This window comes from Nuphar pumila, chromosome 15, assembly GCF_984573655.1.
Source record: "Nuphar pumila chromosome 15, dmNupPumi1.hap1.1, whole genome shotgun sequence".
NCBI classification, from domain to species: domain Eukaryota; kingdom Viridiplantae; phylum Streptophyta; class Magnoliopsida; order Nymphaeales; family Nymphaeaceae; genus Nuphar; species Nuphar pumila.
Genome location: NC_143263.1, coordinates 12,917,863 through 12,933,853, shown reverse-complemented (window position 1 = coordinate 12,933,853; position 15,991 = coordinate 12,917,863). Strand labels below are relative to the sequence as shown.

The following is a 15,991-nucleotide window of genomic DNA, read 5'->3' as shown; positions in this document are numbered from 1 at the left end:
TTATAGAAACAACCATAAGTACAACAAGCTTAGCCAGCACAATTAGGTCTCTGATGCTGAGAGTTGGTTTTACCATCTTTCATAAAAAAAAAAGAGACAAGGGTGGCATTCACCATTAAGCTTTATCTTTTTTCTTCGTGACCAAAGATTTACCTAGACTTGGATCAGATTTTTGGGTATGATATAGGGCACTATAAGAAAAAACCATACCCATACTTGATAAGAACTACATGAACCATACCCGTAAAACATTAATTTTTTTATCATTTTTACATTGAAAATTTGTGGGTCTTAATCAGAACTCAGGTTGCTATACCCGAATGTATTAATCCGACCTTAACCCGAACCTGGATCTTCTTACTTATCACCATACCGGACCTTATAAGGTTTGGTTCGGGTCGGGTCCGGGTAAACCAGGCCCGTTGACACCCCTATTGGTGACCACCACCATCTCCAGCGCATGCGCGGGAGAATTCGCAGTTCGCGTTTGGCGAGCGCCCACCGGAAACCGAACGCCGTAGTTTGCCTTTGCCCCTTCCCCAAGTCCCACACTCCCATCCCAACGCCACCCTCTCTTCCCACCACCTACCTATGGCTGTGATCTCTATATAAGTACCAAGACAGTAAACCCTAAACCCCCTTCTTCTTCTCCATTCTGCCATATTTTCCTCCCCCAACATTTTCATCACCTACCCCAAAAAGTTTCTGTCCCATTCCAAGTAAGTCTCCATCTCTCGCTAGAACCTCTGGTATTGTTTGGCTAAGCCAACTTAAAAACACGAACCTGGGATTTTTCTTCTTACTATTTTTTTTGGGTTTTCAGTACCTGTGATTTCCGGGAAAATGTCGGAGGTCACGCCAGAGCCCGTTTGCGCCAAGGAAGCCCTGGAGTTGCTCAACTGCGTGGCCTCCGCATCGTACGACTCGGACAGATGTGCCGCTCTTCTCGAGTCCTTGCGGAAATGCGTTCTCAAAAAGGCACGGTCCTTCTCTTCCATTGCTCTTGCTGTCATTACCCCGTATTCTCTGCTCTTCTGTTGCTTTTTCTTTTTCGGTTTCTATTTGTCTTTCCGAATTCAATGTGATGCACATCTTCTTCTTGTGGTTCTTTTTTTCGAATTGCTTGGATATGAGCCTTTGTTTCTTATGTGCCTAATCCAATTCGCTGATTCTATTGAGATGGGTTCTTGGAAAAGGGCCCTCCGGTATGGACTCTTTTAGGCAGATGGAAAAACAATTTGGTGTGAAACATTTTGGATTGTGGTGTTTCTACCTGCCAAATGGGAGTTGAGAAGCTCACGATCGGTATATGAATAGACGTTTTCTTTTTAGCTCCAATTTAGCATATTGGTGTTCCTTCCTTGGTCTGTTTATTGGCAACAAGGGTTGCACTCTTATAATGGCTAAAGTGATTGCTCTAGTATACCATTGTCTGCCATTTAGTATGTAGGAGCTTTTTGATCTTTTACATTCAGATGTTTGGGAACCTTCACCTTTGTTGTCTAAAGGAGGTTCATCCTATTTTGTCACTTTTATTGATGACTGTACAAGATACACTTGGATTTACTTCATGAAAATAGAAATAAACTTTTTTGGATCTTTAGAAAATTTTGTGCTATGATTGAAACTCAGTTTTCTACTAGAATCAAGATCTTTCTCTCATATTCAGGGAGAGAATATGGTAGTTGTATGTTTGAGATTTTCTTGCAGGAAAAAGATATTATGCATAAGAAAGCATCCTCATATGCACCTAAACACAATGGTGTTGCAGAAATAAAGAACAAACATATTCTTGAAACTACTAGAGCTCTTATGTTTACCAGTCATGTACCCAAAGTTAGTTGAGCTGATGCTACTTGTATGGCAGTTTATCATATTAATCTTATGCCATATAGGGTACTAAAAAGTATTTCACCATTTCAAAAGCTGTATGGTGTAGCACCCAACTATAATATGTTAAAGGTTTTTGGTTGTACATGCTCTATTTTGTTTCCTGAGAGATATAGGGATAAGCTCTCTCTCCTCGAGCAATGACATGTTGTTTCTTGGGATTTGCAGAGGGGATTATAAATGTTATGATCCTGTTAATAAGAAAGTTTGGGTTTCCAAGCATGTGGAATGGAATTTATGAAATATGTGCCTTTGAGCAAAACAAGGGAGAAACAAAAATTGAAGAAGATATATCTTTCTTGATGCCTTATCCTGAGAAGGAAAGGGAAGGTGAGGTTACCAATATTTAGAATGATGTTGGCATGTCATTTGATAGATTTGAGCAAACATATAAAAGGAGGTAGGAAGGAGTTGTGACTATACCCTTTTTGGAAAGAATAGAGCAGGAGGAGGGTGAACCATTAGAGGAAAATTCTGATTCTCTTCCAGCTGATTCGGCTGATGCAACTCAAGCCACATCTCCACCTACCATTCAAGTACGTCATAGTTCTCGCATTTCAATTTCTCCCACTCATTTTGTTTCATGAGTCATTTTCTTCAAAACATTGAGTATTTTTAGCCTTAATCCATTCCTACATCGAGCCTAATTCTTATGCAGAGGCTGCTTCCGAAGAGTAATGGCAGAGTTAAGTGCTTTGGAAATAACGCAAACGTGGGAGCTTATAAAACTACCACCTGGGAAGAATATAGTGGGTTGCAAATGGGTCTACAAAATTAAGACAAAGGTAGATGGTTTAATTGAAAGATATAAAACTAGATTGGTTGTCAAAAGATATAGTCAACAATTTGGCATAGATTTTGCAGAAACGTTTGCTCATGTGACACATATGACATCTATTAGAACCTTGCTTGCAGTGACAACTCTTAAGTCTTGGAGCTTATGACAACTAGATATGACGAATGCTTTCTTAAATGGGGACTTAATAGAGGAAGTCTACATAGAGTTTCCATAAGGGTATTCTAATCCTGAAGGAAGGATGTGAAAATTAAAAAGGGCATTTGTGATCATGCAAAATTTTTCCTCTCGGTTCTCCTCTTCCTTCTCTTTGCCTTTCTAGCCTCTATTCCCCTTTGAAGGGGAATAAAAGATAGAAAGAAAGAGAGAAAAGAAAGGAAGAAGAGAGACGAACTCTTTTGCAAGGTCTCATTTGACCAAAGAAATGTTTTGAAAAATCACTCGCCTCCGTTTTGAAAAATTGCGGAAAAATGGAGAGACGGGATTCGCTCGTCGGTACGAGGTTCGACCGTTCCTGACGCCTTTACCAGGGGTAATCGAACCAAGGATCGAATTTATGCCTTTTTGCTTTGATAAAATATTATCTAAGAATTTATTCTAAGTCTAAATGCACAAAGAATCATGCTTGTGCAATGCAAATGCAGAAATGTATGCTTTTGAGAAAACAGTTTGGAAATTTAGGATTTTCCAAGTGATTCTGAAGTAAATTTGATAATGGAGTGAAGAAATGATTCAAAAAGTTTGAAATTGGTTTGAAAAAGTTAGACTCTGAATCTAACTTAGAATTTGAAATAGATCTGGAAGAAGAGACTTGAAATTCCAAGTCTCGGAATGATCTGAATTTTTGGAAAGATAAGCTTTCAGATGAAGAGAAAAGGAATTTAGAATTGGAATTTTGAAATAAGAATGAATTTTTAAAGTCATAATAGACTTTGAATTTAGATCCATTTTCAAGAATCAATTTTGAATAAGAAGTTTTGAATTCAAGACCTAAAACAGGAATTGATTTTGAGTTTAGATTTGAGAAATAGATTTGAAATTGGCTTTGGAAATGAGAATTGGAAATGGAACTAGATTTGAAATCTAGAATGGAATTTTGATCTGAAATCTTAGTTGGATTTGAATCCAAAATATGAATCCTAGATAGAACTGGATCCGAAATCTGGAATCCAAGATGGATCTGAATCCAGAATCTGGAATCCTAAATGGAATTGGATCCGAAGTCTGGAATCCGAAATGGAGTTGAATCCGAAGTCTGGAACCCTAAATGGAATTGGATCCGAAGTCCAGAATCCAAGATAGAGTTGGATTTGAAAATCTAAATCCAAGGTGGAATTGGATTCGAAGTTTGGAATCCAAAGTAGAGTTGAATCCGAAATCTAGAATCCTAAACAGACTTGGATCTGAAGTCTGGAATCCAAGATGGAGTTGAATCTGAAATCTGGAATCCTAAATGGAATTGGATTCAAAGTCTGGAATCCTAAATGGAATTGGATTCGAAATCTAGAATCCTAAACGGACTTGGATCTGAAATCTGAATCCAAGTTTGAACTGGGTTTTAAATCCAGAATCCAAGATGGAATTGGATTTTGAAGAATCCAAAATGGGACTTTGAAGATGGATCTGGATTTTGGAAATCCAGATTTGAATTTAAAAGTGGGATTTAAACTTTGGGGAAAATCGGATTTTGAGACTCAGAATCAATCTCAAAACTTTGATTTTGAATTGAGAGTCAAGACTCAATTTTTAGATAGAACTTTGGAAAATAAAGGGATAAACTTGATTTAAAGCTTGAGTTTGAGAATCAGAAGATGAATCTGGGAATTTCAAAGTTAAATTGAACTTTTGAGATTTGATCTGAGATATTGAATTGAATTTGAAATTGAATCCTGTAAATGAAAATGAATTTGAATTTTTCAAAGTTGAATTCAACCTTGAAATTGGTTTTGAATTGAAAATTGAATTTTGAATATAGAAGTGAATTCGAATCTTCAAAGTCAAATGGGACTTTGAAATTGAATTTTGAATTTTGAATTTTGAAATGAGATAGAAAGATGAATTGAAATAGAAATTGAAGATTGATTTGAGAAATGAAGAAGATACTTGAAGATATATCTCAAAATCGCTTGGATTTTGAAAAAGAATGTTTGAAAATATGATGTAATTCTATCCTAAATGATGAAATGAATTGAAGAACTTGAAATTGAATTTTGAAAAGTATATTTCATTTTTTAAATGAATTGAAATAAGATTGAAAATATAATACATCCCTGACTGTGGTCATTGAATGTATTATATAGTAATCATATTTAAATTCAAGTGAAGAATAAAATACATTTTTGGTGACTTTATAGAGTTTAAAATGAAATTAACTCTCAATATATCCTGACTATGGCCATTGATATATATCTTGAGTTAATTTTAAGTTAAACTCTAATAAAGGAAGAAAACATTTGAAAATATGATGATTTTTGAAAAGAGACCCAATGTGGATCCCAATGTTATTCCATAAAAGATGAAAATCATAAGTTTTGTTCACACCCTGACTATGACCATTGATGCAAATCATCAACTTAGGATTTAATCACCTTTTATTAGAATGGTGCACGTGCCATTCATGTTTCCCATTTGTGATTTTTTGAAAAATAAAGGCAAAATGACATGAAACAAGCAATTTATGATATTTACATGCCCATACATTCTAATCTAATACTGGAAATATAAAGTTCTCATTAATGTCTAACTATTACATTTGAATTGAATTGAAAATATGAAAAGTCATTAATCTAAGAAAGGGAGTCCAGATTTTTCATGTATTCCTGCAAAAATAGAGTTAGTGCAAATACAAAGAAAGATGACAATACTACATGGGGTCAAGAAGGCAAATGATGAGAAAAAAATGCATATGAAATTCACATATTCATGAGGAGAGGCATGCTAGAATGCGTATGTGATGCATTGCATTAATGAGGGAGCACCTATGCATGATATACGAGAAAGGTTTGTTAGAACATGTACATGATGTACATCTTATATGTGAGGAAGGAAAGAAGATGCATGATATGCAAGTGGCTGTCAAGGAGATATGGCATATGCTGAGTGTGTAGGTATGATAGATGTGTGAGAAGGAGTACACAAGTAAATCACATGGAAAGGGGAAGTTGTGTGATACTATGTATATGCCAAATGTGATGATACGGAGAATGGAAATGGATAACAAGGGTGCAACGGAGTGTGCATGGCTGCTACTGTAGTAGCTGCCGTGAAAGGAAGGTAGCTGGATGACAACACAATTGCCAATTAATGGAAGATAGAAATGCAAGTGAAGGTGGCTGGTGAAACTGTGCAGGGGACTATACATAAGTTGTGACAGTGAAGAAACTATGGGTGGAGCACAGTGAGTATTGGCGTAGGTATGGTGCTGGAAATGGGAATGTGCTGTGAAGAAAGGTGCATCAGTGGCGATTGTGAAGGTGCAAGGTGATGCTGCAAGGGTGCAGCTGGGGCACTGCATTGGAGCAGTTGTAGGTGTAACGCCCCAAATTTCAAACTTGCGAACCTTTTCAGAAAAACAGGCAAGAGACTAGAAATATCTCTTTCCTTCAGAGTTGGTTTATGAAATCAGCGAAAGATTTTTCTTTGATAAATCATAAGGCAAGCTGACAACTCTGGGCACGTTAGCTAAAAGAACCAAAACGCAAAAAAAATCGGATATCCTAAAGGAAATCCGATACAAACCCAAGCGTCCAGGACACGAGCTAAGAGCAGGAAGAAGTCTTGAAGCCATCTTGCAATCGCCATCGCCCGTAGAGTACCTAAACATCACCTGTACCCTTAGAATGGGTTAGTTTCGCGAAAAACTAGTAGGTGCACAAGAGAGACTAACAGGAAACTGAATTAAGTACATTTAATTCAGTAGGCTACGCAGTTTAAAGCAGATATGCAGTTAAACAGGTAATCAATGCAAGCAGGTGAATAGTGCAAACACGTAAGCAGTACAAGCGAATAAGGCGTGCGAGCGAGTAAGTAGTGCAACTGACCAACGCAGCATACGATCCATTTGATCGTAAGTTGTGAACTACTACGCAACAAGCTTGTCCTCGTTCCTAGAACGAGGTCTCTGCATCTAATCACCACCAGGACATAGTTTGTCATTCGCTACTTCTAACCAACGCTTTGTCCTGAACGACCTTAATCTATCCTCATCTCTCAAAGTCTTACGCGGCTAACCGTCATCGGTTATGACGCACTAAGGCGTCATACCTTCTCAGAAAAGCTCACCCTTCCGTAGAAGGTCCAAAACATGATTACTAGCTCAAATCGCTAACGATCTGATTCTCACACCTGAGTCAAGCATGTAATCATGCTAAAACAGAAAGTCGAAACTATGAATTCATAGTTGGCTATCACAAACAATCTCAGAAGATCGTCACAACTCACCATAACTTTTTATGGTAAGCAAAAACACAAGATCCACGTCGGACCGTTCAGTCCGAGAGATATACGACCGGACAAGGAATTACCGCCCTAGAGGGTATACCTGATCTTGGACCCTACACTTCCTCACAGGAGTTCACCGTCTTTGCGGCTACCCATTCGTGGACAGTGTACATCCTCACAGAGATCTCCCACTGTAGCCGGGTCACCTGATCTGGGAAATGTATAACCTCATAGCGAAACCTTTGGGAGATCAGTCCCTAACAAATGCCATATCCAATGAAAATCATTGCGATACACGCATCCACACAAATGACCGCTCTCAGGGTCGATAGCCACTAATACAAACAACAAGATCAACGCCCGAATCACCTGGTCTGGGACATGTATAACCTCACAAAGAATTCCGCCCTAGATGGTATACCTGGTCTTGGACCATACACTTCCTCACAGGAGTTCACCGTCTTTGCGGCTACCCGTTCGTGGACAGTGTACATCCTCACAGAGAATCTACCACTCTGGCCGGGTACCTGGTCTTGATCATACACGCCCTCGCATATAATCCTTTGGAGATCAGGTGCTCGACAGCAGACACCCCACTCAGTGATGCATGCATCAATAATCGACTGCTCTAAACCATTGACCGCCTCGGGGTCGGTAGCCACAATATGGGCATAAGCATGCATATCAACAATATGCATCATATCACTTCACATAGAAGCATAATATCCTACGCATCGTGTTATTGTCACAAGGAATATTGCAATCCTCAAATAGGCCCTTAAAGCATGTGTAAACGACACATGAGAACGCCCAAATATGGCAATTCAGTTGATTCTATGGGCGAAGGGTAACTAACTCTACCCGTCAGCCAAACAAAACAACTGAATAAGACAAGCACTCATAACAATGCTCGTAAAACATATAATTACCATAAAATGGCTCAGTCCATCAACAAGTAATTAAATTAATCGTAAGGCATAAACCATTACATCACAAGCCATTCATAAGCAATCATATGACAACAATTGTATCACAATATGTAAGCAGCTTATAAGACAAGCGGCCACATCAATCCTAGTTGCCACCAGTTCGTAGATTACGAGCTGTATGCAATCACATCAATCATAAGAGATGCAAGTCAACAAGTGCTACGCTACAATAAGCACCAAACAGTTCGACCAAGGGATAAAGCAAGTCACATGTAATATGTAGCAATTGGCATAATGCTATTATTATAATTATTTAACCAGTATGAGAAGCTCCTTATTACTCCGTAAAGAACTGCGTAAGCAGTTTAACCAACTAGAGTAACGCCTTGACAGGCGTGCACAGCTCAACGAGTAGCATACTGAACTATCGAGCAAGCAAGCGAATTAGTAGTGCAAGCGAAACAGTAGTGCAAGCGAATCAGTAGTGCAAGAGAAGCAGTAGTGCAAGCGAAGCAGTAGTGCAAGCGAATCTCACGACTCAACGACCAATGTGAACAGACCTTATGTTTCGATAATTACGAACCTGCGGGTACGCGCAGGCAAAACGTAGAACCAACTGAAACTAGTTCGGGCGTCTGTTATTCTATGTATTTTCAATAACCCGAATAGCTAGTTGAGTTCGCTCCAAAGGGACGGCTTTAGCCGAGAGAGGATTCAGCAAAGGAGGTTGTGCTACGGACGCATCCAACTTTTGCAGAAGTGTTGAGCTAACTAATGTAGCCCCTTTCCCCTAACTCCAATGACTGGGGAGGCCGGATCGTTGCCCGTAGGGTGGTTGTTAACAACTTGTCCATTGGAGTTTGTACCGCTCTATCCTCTCCCTTGACAGACACAAAGAAACGAATAGGTACGTTAGGGGTTGCTTAACTAACGACCCATTCTATGTTGTGGTATTTAAACCACTCGAGCATCTTGCCTGTGAAGGCGAATGTGAGGCCATTTATGTGATTACAACATTGTGCATTTAGCACTATCCGAGGTTGCACGACCGTCTCATCCGATCATCGCAGTACTAGACGTGTCGTGCACGACTACAAGTACTCTAGGATGAAGGGGGTATAGCTCCTCAATAGAAGCCTCAACAGGAGTGTTTCACAAAGATGTAAAGTTTATCAACTTTACTCTATCTTTTGAAACAGCAGTACCTTGTGCCAACATGATGCATATGATTATCTCGAATCACATCCGCTATCGGGGTATCTACATGTCTCGCATGACTCGATACCGGCCTCGATAGACGGGATACAGGTTTCTCAACAGAACACCCGCTAAGAAGTTCGCTTGAACCCTCAATTCGGGATCACCCGAGATATGTCAAAAAGGCGAGCAGAACCAGTCAGTCACATCCTGCCAAATGCTTCGATTTGGAGCAGTCTTTGATGCTTTTGCGCAACTCTCTAAAATCTCAAGTCGACTCTGCAGGACTGCGCACACGAAGAGCTAGGATTCTTGCGAGGTATCCTTATCCTTAGACGAGGATGTGCCGCTCGCTCCCGACTGAACTCTTATCGCAAGAGGGAGAGGGGTAAATGCCCCTTGCATCCTCCACGAGGATGCTTTTAAGGCATACACAAAGAGCAAGAACCTGCACGTCATCTGCAATAGCAAGGCAATACCAACACATATGCAAAGGCAAGAGCCTAGGCGCAAAGCGCAACGGCAAAGTAAAGGCGGTAAGCAGAAGTGCAACGCAAACCTGTGCGCGATGCGCAACGGCAAAGTAAAGGACATGGATCGCGAAACCGCGTCCTTGAGTTAAATGCGTATTCGTATAAATATATATATATATATATTTATTTAATGGTCTCTTTTTAGTTAATTGAATTTAATTCAATCGTCCAAGTCTTCTGTGCAATCTTCCCCTACCTTTGAGAGTGCAAGCTTGCTGTCGTCCGCGGATGTACGCGATTGACGGCTCGGGTCGCGGAGCGCGAGCGGAATCCGTCGTACGAGCTGCAAAAGTAACGATCTTAGCAAGCAATATCAAAATAGGAAGTCAGGGGCACTGACGTCGTCCTGACGTAAGGTAGGCAGAGGCAGGGGCATCGTGCACATGCACACCTGCTATAAGCGCAAAGAGCAGGGGCACGACCATGAGCCCCTGCTGACATGCTGTCAGCAAACAACGGGAAGGCAGGGTTGCGCCCATGCCTTATGAAGGCACGAGGAATGCCGAGGCGTCGCCCTGCTTGCCAGAAGAGCAACGAAGTGAGGTCCTTCCCTGCAAGCCACTAAGGGGGAAGCAGGAGGTCGCACCTTGCCTTTCAACAACGAACGGAGGCCCGCCTGATGTCAGGGAAAAGCGAGGTGAGGGGGCTTGCCCCTGCCTGCCGAAAAACAGCGAAGGCCCCTGCCTAACGAGAAAAGAGGCACAGGGAGGGCTCGGGGAAGAGAGACCGAGAGACGAGAGGGGGAAGGAGGTTTCGAGAGCCTCCCCCCTTCGTCGCTGCGTGCTTTTAAAAGCACGCAGCCGACTAACTTACCCGGGTCGGATCCGGGTCCAGATCCGGCCCGGATCCAATTTTTTATCCGATTATTACAGTAGGTGATGGAAGTGATGGTGAGTGCTAAAACATGGTATCAGTGAACAGGAGAAGGTGCAGATAGCAGGGCTGGTGCAGAGGGCTTCAACAATGTTGCTGTGTACAGATATGACAAGGGTTTTTGAAGGTAGAGGGGTTGTGAAACATGCGATTCAGCCGGGTGACTAAGTGCAGAAGTGGTAAAGATACATATGATGGGTATTGGAAAATATTGACAGCAGTAGAAAGATGATGAAACTAAGTATGGCAGCCTGTGGTGTTGTATAGTAATAATGCAGCATATCCCAGTGCAACTGTGAATCTCACCTTTTGTAACAGATTAGAGGAAATCCACAACCCTTAAGAAATTGAAACAATTTCATAATATTCCTGTAATATTACTATTTATTAACAAGACCAAGTGATTGAAACTTTTTCTGCTGCAGGTCGATGTTTCGCCACTGGAGGTCCAAGAGCGAATGTGTCATTCTTTGCTACTTGCAGAAGCCTTGTCCCGTTTGGAAATACAGAACCTCGATAAACTTTGTGAAGATTGGTTCCTTGTGTGGAAGGGTGAGGGAAAGAAGGTGAGATGAACTCGTCTCTTGGGGGAGTTGAGGAAAGATTTTAAGTGGATATTAACTAAAGCTTTCCTGTATCTAGAAAAGAGTGGTAGGGATGTCCAAGGCAGCTAAGGAAACGACAACAGAGGCTACGAGGATGTTATCAGTGGCAAGGACAAAATGATGGTAGGAATTGTTAGAAAGTGAACATAGTGGTTCAGGTGCCAAGGTTCAGAATAGGAATGTGTGACATAGGCATTGTATTTATTAAATCATAGCGAGACATGCTAAGTGAAGTCCAAGTGTATCATAGTCTGTATAGGCAATTCAAGAACACACAGGAGATGCAGTAAATTTCATTCGATCAGAGGGAGTTCAGGAAGTGCAGTGGACTAGTTTGCAGGAAATTGACTTCTGCATAGTTGAATTCAGCAACATTCCTTCCTGCAACATCTACGAATGCGATTTGACAGCATCAACAACACCAACAAATTGATTTCAATCAACGTCTTCAGATGATTCTCGCCCATCATACCAGAATGCATGGAACAGTGTGTCAGCACAATGAAAATATCCTGATGACTGTGGTAATGTGCCTACAGTGGATGTACAATGACTGAATATACAGTGAGAATTCAAGTGATATGCAGTATGTCAAAGGACGTGTTATGAACATATCAAATGGTATACAATGGAAACTCAAATAATGTACGGCAAGAGATTAAATGATGTGCTGGGGATATGTCAAATGGCAAAGAAATTACCATTGAAAGACCTCCACAATGATAGATTAAAACAAATCTCACCTGTATCATTTCAGGACTCTTAAAGCACTGTCATCAGTCTACACAGGAACACAACATGGAGCAAACCACAATTGTTAAGAGTAGAATCTAGAGGGCAGGAGAACTGATAAAAGAAACAAACTGTTACTGCGAATAACTAATGGCGAAGCATTAAGTGGTTCCAAATCGCAGCTTTAAAGGAAAAGATAGGACCTTCAGTCAAGACCTGACCCTTCTCACAGATGCAACAGTAGCCACCCGGCTCCCTTCCACACCACAAAACTAAATGTTAGATACGACTTGACATGGTCTAGATATCTAAATGGTGGGAGAATAGGCTCATTGGCTTGTGTATCCAATGCTACAGGTGCAGCTGACTTAGGACAGAAGCTCTCAGCTTCTGCGCCAAATCGTCTTTTGTGTTATTACATGATGTGATCACCAGTAATCCACCAGGAGCAACCAACTTTGAGATTGATTCCCAATACATAATTCATTTGTCAGGGTCATCAGGATGCAGCCTTACTGTATCAAATGTCCCTTTATCTGTAAAATTGCTCCTCCAGTTTTGTCTCAAGAACATCATCAACCAAAACTGAATATTAGGGAAGTCATCACGGTCAGCGAGATTCCAGAACACCCGTATTACCTGTTTATCAAAACTTTGATGAACCCCAATTAGGAATTGAACACAGTGAAAGTGGCAAGTCAATTGCCTATGACACTAGCCGAGAATGTTAAAGTGTGCGGTATCTCATCCTCCAGATTCGAAGCTTGTCGATCTGTTAATTCTTTATAGCAATGCAAGACATACCAGATAACTGAACCCATCACAATGATGAATGTCCTGTCTTAGCCCCCAGATTTCTCAAGTCTCTCTGGACTGGTTATCTTTACTGAAGGTGTAGGTATAAAGAAAACACATAAATGACACAATGATGATGAATCCACAATTACAGAGAGATATGGGAAAATGGAAAAATACGGAAAAGGAAATGCCACAATATTATGCATGAAGAAACAACAAAACAAAAAAAATGATGGAGCAAAATATAATTATAATGGGGGATGCGAGTATGATAAAACAAAACAAAACTGGAACCTACCATGAGAATCAGAATGCATAGGCTAATGCAATAGTGGTGTCAAACAGGAATACAGATGTTATGTCGATGGGCTTCTCACCATTTTCTAGAATCAATGGCTTTAAGTATTTCAAACTCGAAAGATCCGTAACAATTTCCAATAAATAGCAGAAGAAAGACATGATGTATAATCAGAGGAAGAAAACGGATAAAATCAGGAAGATGCTGGATGCAAATGAAGCGTGAATCTGTATCAAATGTGATGACAATGGACATTTAATAATATAGAATGAAAAATGGCGTCAAATGCCAGGTGCCAATATGGATATATGCGCCCTCTGTATTGTGATATACAGAGGATGAGATGTGATTCTAGGATTCATGAAATCCAAATCTCTTCTGGAATCAGAGAATCAGGATCCAGAAATGCTGCATTATTCGAATGAGATGCAATATGAGGAAATGGGCATAGTGGAACCAAGAATGTGGTGAATGGTAAACGAAATAAGATGCATGAGATGATCTTACATTGAATCAAAATATATGAATGCAAAGTATATTGATGAAACACATATGTTAATACAGAATGATCGATGACATAAAGTAAAATAAAAAAAATAATAAAAATAATAAAAATAAAAATAAAATAAAAAATAAAAAATGCAGAAATAAAGAGAATGCAGAGGAATCAATGAACGTTGTTAAAGATAGTACATAAATGACGAGATGCAGATGCAATTGAAAATGTAATTAAAACCTCTCGTGAATGAGAGGGATGCATATAACCATGTAACATGAAAGGTAGCAGAGAGACGAATGCCAATTCAATAGAGCAATTGCAAGAATCATAAGTAAAAGAAAATAAAGTAAAGATGTTGGAATACAAATATTCCATTAATGTTGCACAGGTGTAAGTCGATCTTGCTGTTAGCAAAATCGACGCTACATGCGTGCTTTAACAGGGCGATAAGCAAGAAAAACAAGGAAATCGGGAATAAGAGAGAGAAGTGATCGTTTACCTATGGTTGCAGGTATTCTGAAGGAGGAAGGAAGCTCGGTCAAGAGGAGGAGAGGCTCGATCGTGGAGTAGCGAGAAAACGGATGTGGACGATGAGGCTAATGGATGAACATAAAGAAAATGGGTGCGTCAAAGGAGAATGGCGCAGAGAAGAAAAAAAACAGATGCTAATTGGGATGAAAAAAAGAAATGGATGGGTAGGCGAGCGACGGGAGCGAGAGTGGCGATGGTGTTGATCGATCCCCCGCTCCCTTCCCCTTGCGCCCCTTTTATAGAGAGGGGAGGAAGGGTCTGGAAGTGGGGGCTTCCGTTGGAGATGAACGGGAGAGGAAGGCACATGGAGGGTGGTTGGCGATGGGCGGATGAAGTAAGATGAGGATGGTGATGGAGGCACATGGGTGCTTCCAGAGGGAGAGCGTGCGAGAGAGAGAGAGGTTCATGATCGCGGGAAGGCGAGAACCGTTGAAAATTTTCCTAATTTTTCAAAAAGCGGGTTCTTCTAAAAGGATTTTTCAAAAAGGTGGTTCTCACTACAAACGGTTTTCAAAGACTTTTAAACCGAAATTTTCCGTATTTTCTCAAACTTTTATATTTTTTTGGTGTTTTTGAAATAAAGTTCTAAAATCTAAGGGAAAACAGGGGATTTTAAACTAATTTTATAAAAATTTGAAAATATTTACAAAAGAGAGGCTTTCTGAGATTTCAGGTTTGATCTTTTGAAATTTCTTCAGAAAACGGGTTTGGATCCAGATTTTGAGGAAAATTTCAAGCTTTGGACCTTGAATCGAAAAAATATAGGACAGTGGATCCAAATGGACACCGGATGGACTGTCTGAGCCTTTCAGAAATTATCTTTGGATTTTTATAGATTTGATTTAAAAATTGGATAACGAGGCTCAGATTTGGATTTTGATATTAGATCCGGATTCGATATTGAGTCAGCTATAGAGAATGGATTCTGATTCTAGTGAATCCGAAGATAAACTGAAATTTTGATTGAAATTGACTTAATTTATGCAGAAAATGGGGGTCAGGGGCAAAAAGGGAATATTTACAAAATTTTGAAAAATTTGGGGTGTTTACAACATTGTATGGTCTTAAACAAGTTCCAAGGGCCTGGTTCGAGAAGTTCAATTCAACAATCAAGTCTTTGGGTTTTACAAAATCCATCATGATCTAGCTTTGTTTGTGTCATCCTCAAGTCAAGGAAAATGCATACTTTTTTATATGTAGATGATATGATCGTCATAGGGGATTGATATTCAAAAGATTGAAGATACAAAAAGGAAGTTGGTTAGAATATTTGAGATGAAGGATCTGGGAACTCTAAAGTATTTCCTAAGCCTTGAGGTGACATACTGAAGACATGAAATTTACTTATCCTAGCATAAATATGCTACAAAATTAGTGTCAAAAGCAAGACTTGCAGATGATACTAAAAGAGTAGACTCTCTTATGGAAGCTAATGCAAAATTAAGGGCATTAGATGGAGAAGAACTAAATAATCCTGTTATATACAAGCAATTAGTTGGGAGTCTGATATACCCAACTTATAACCATGCCTGATATTTCTTGTGCAGTGCATGCAATTAGCCAATTCATGAGTACACCAAGGTCAATGCATCTTGCTGCAGTTCTAAGAATAATTAGGTATGTCAGAGATATGATGCAGTATGGAATATTCTTCTCCTCCTCCACCTCTTGTGAGCTTGGACCCTACTGGGATGCTGATTTTGGGGGCTCTTCTAAAGACAAACTATCAACATCTGGGTTCTGTGTATTCCTTGGGAGCTCATTGATATCATGGAAGAACAAGAAACAACAAAGAGTAACTCTTTCTACAACTGAGGCAAAGTATAGGGCCATGGCTCAAGTCATAGCAGAACTCATATGGATTAGATGA

At 40.0% G+C, this 15,991-nt stretch overlaps 1 protein-coding gene across 1 annotated transcript; it reads left to right on the top strand.

Moving 5' to 3' along the window:
• The first annotated feature begins 843 nt into the window (after positions 1 to 843).
• LOC149814540 (Cox19-like CHCH family protein) lies at positions 844 to 15,991 on the top strand. The gene is made up of 2 exons (XM_089990380.1): positions 844 to 1,036; positions 15,669 to 15,991. The coding sequence occupies exons 1-2, from the start codon at positions 844 to 846 to the stop codon at positions 15,989 to 15,991; spliced, it is 516 nt and encodes a 171-aa protein (XP_089846506.1).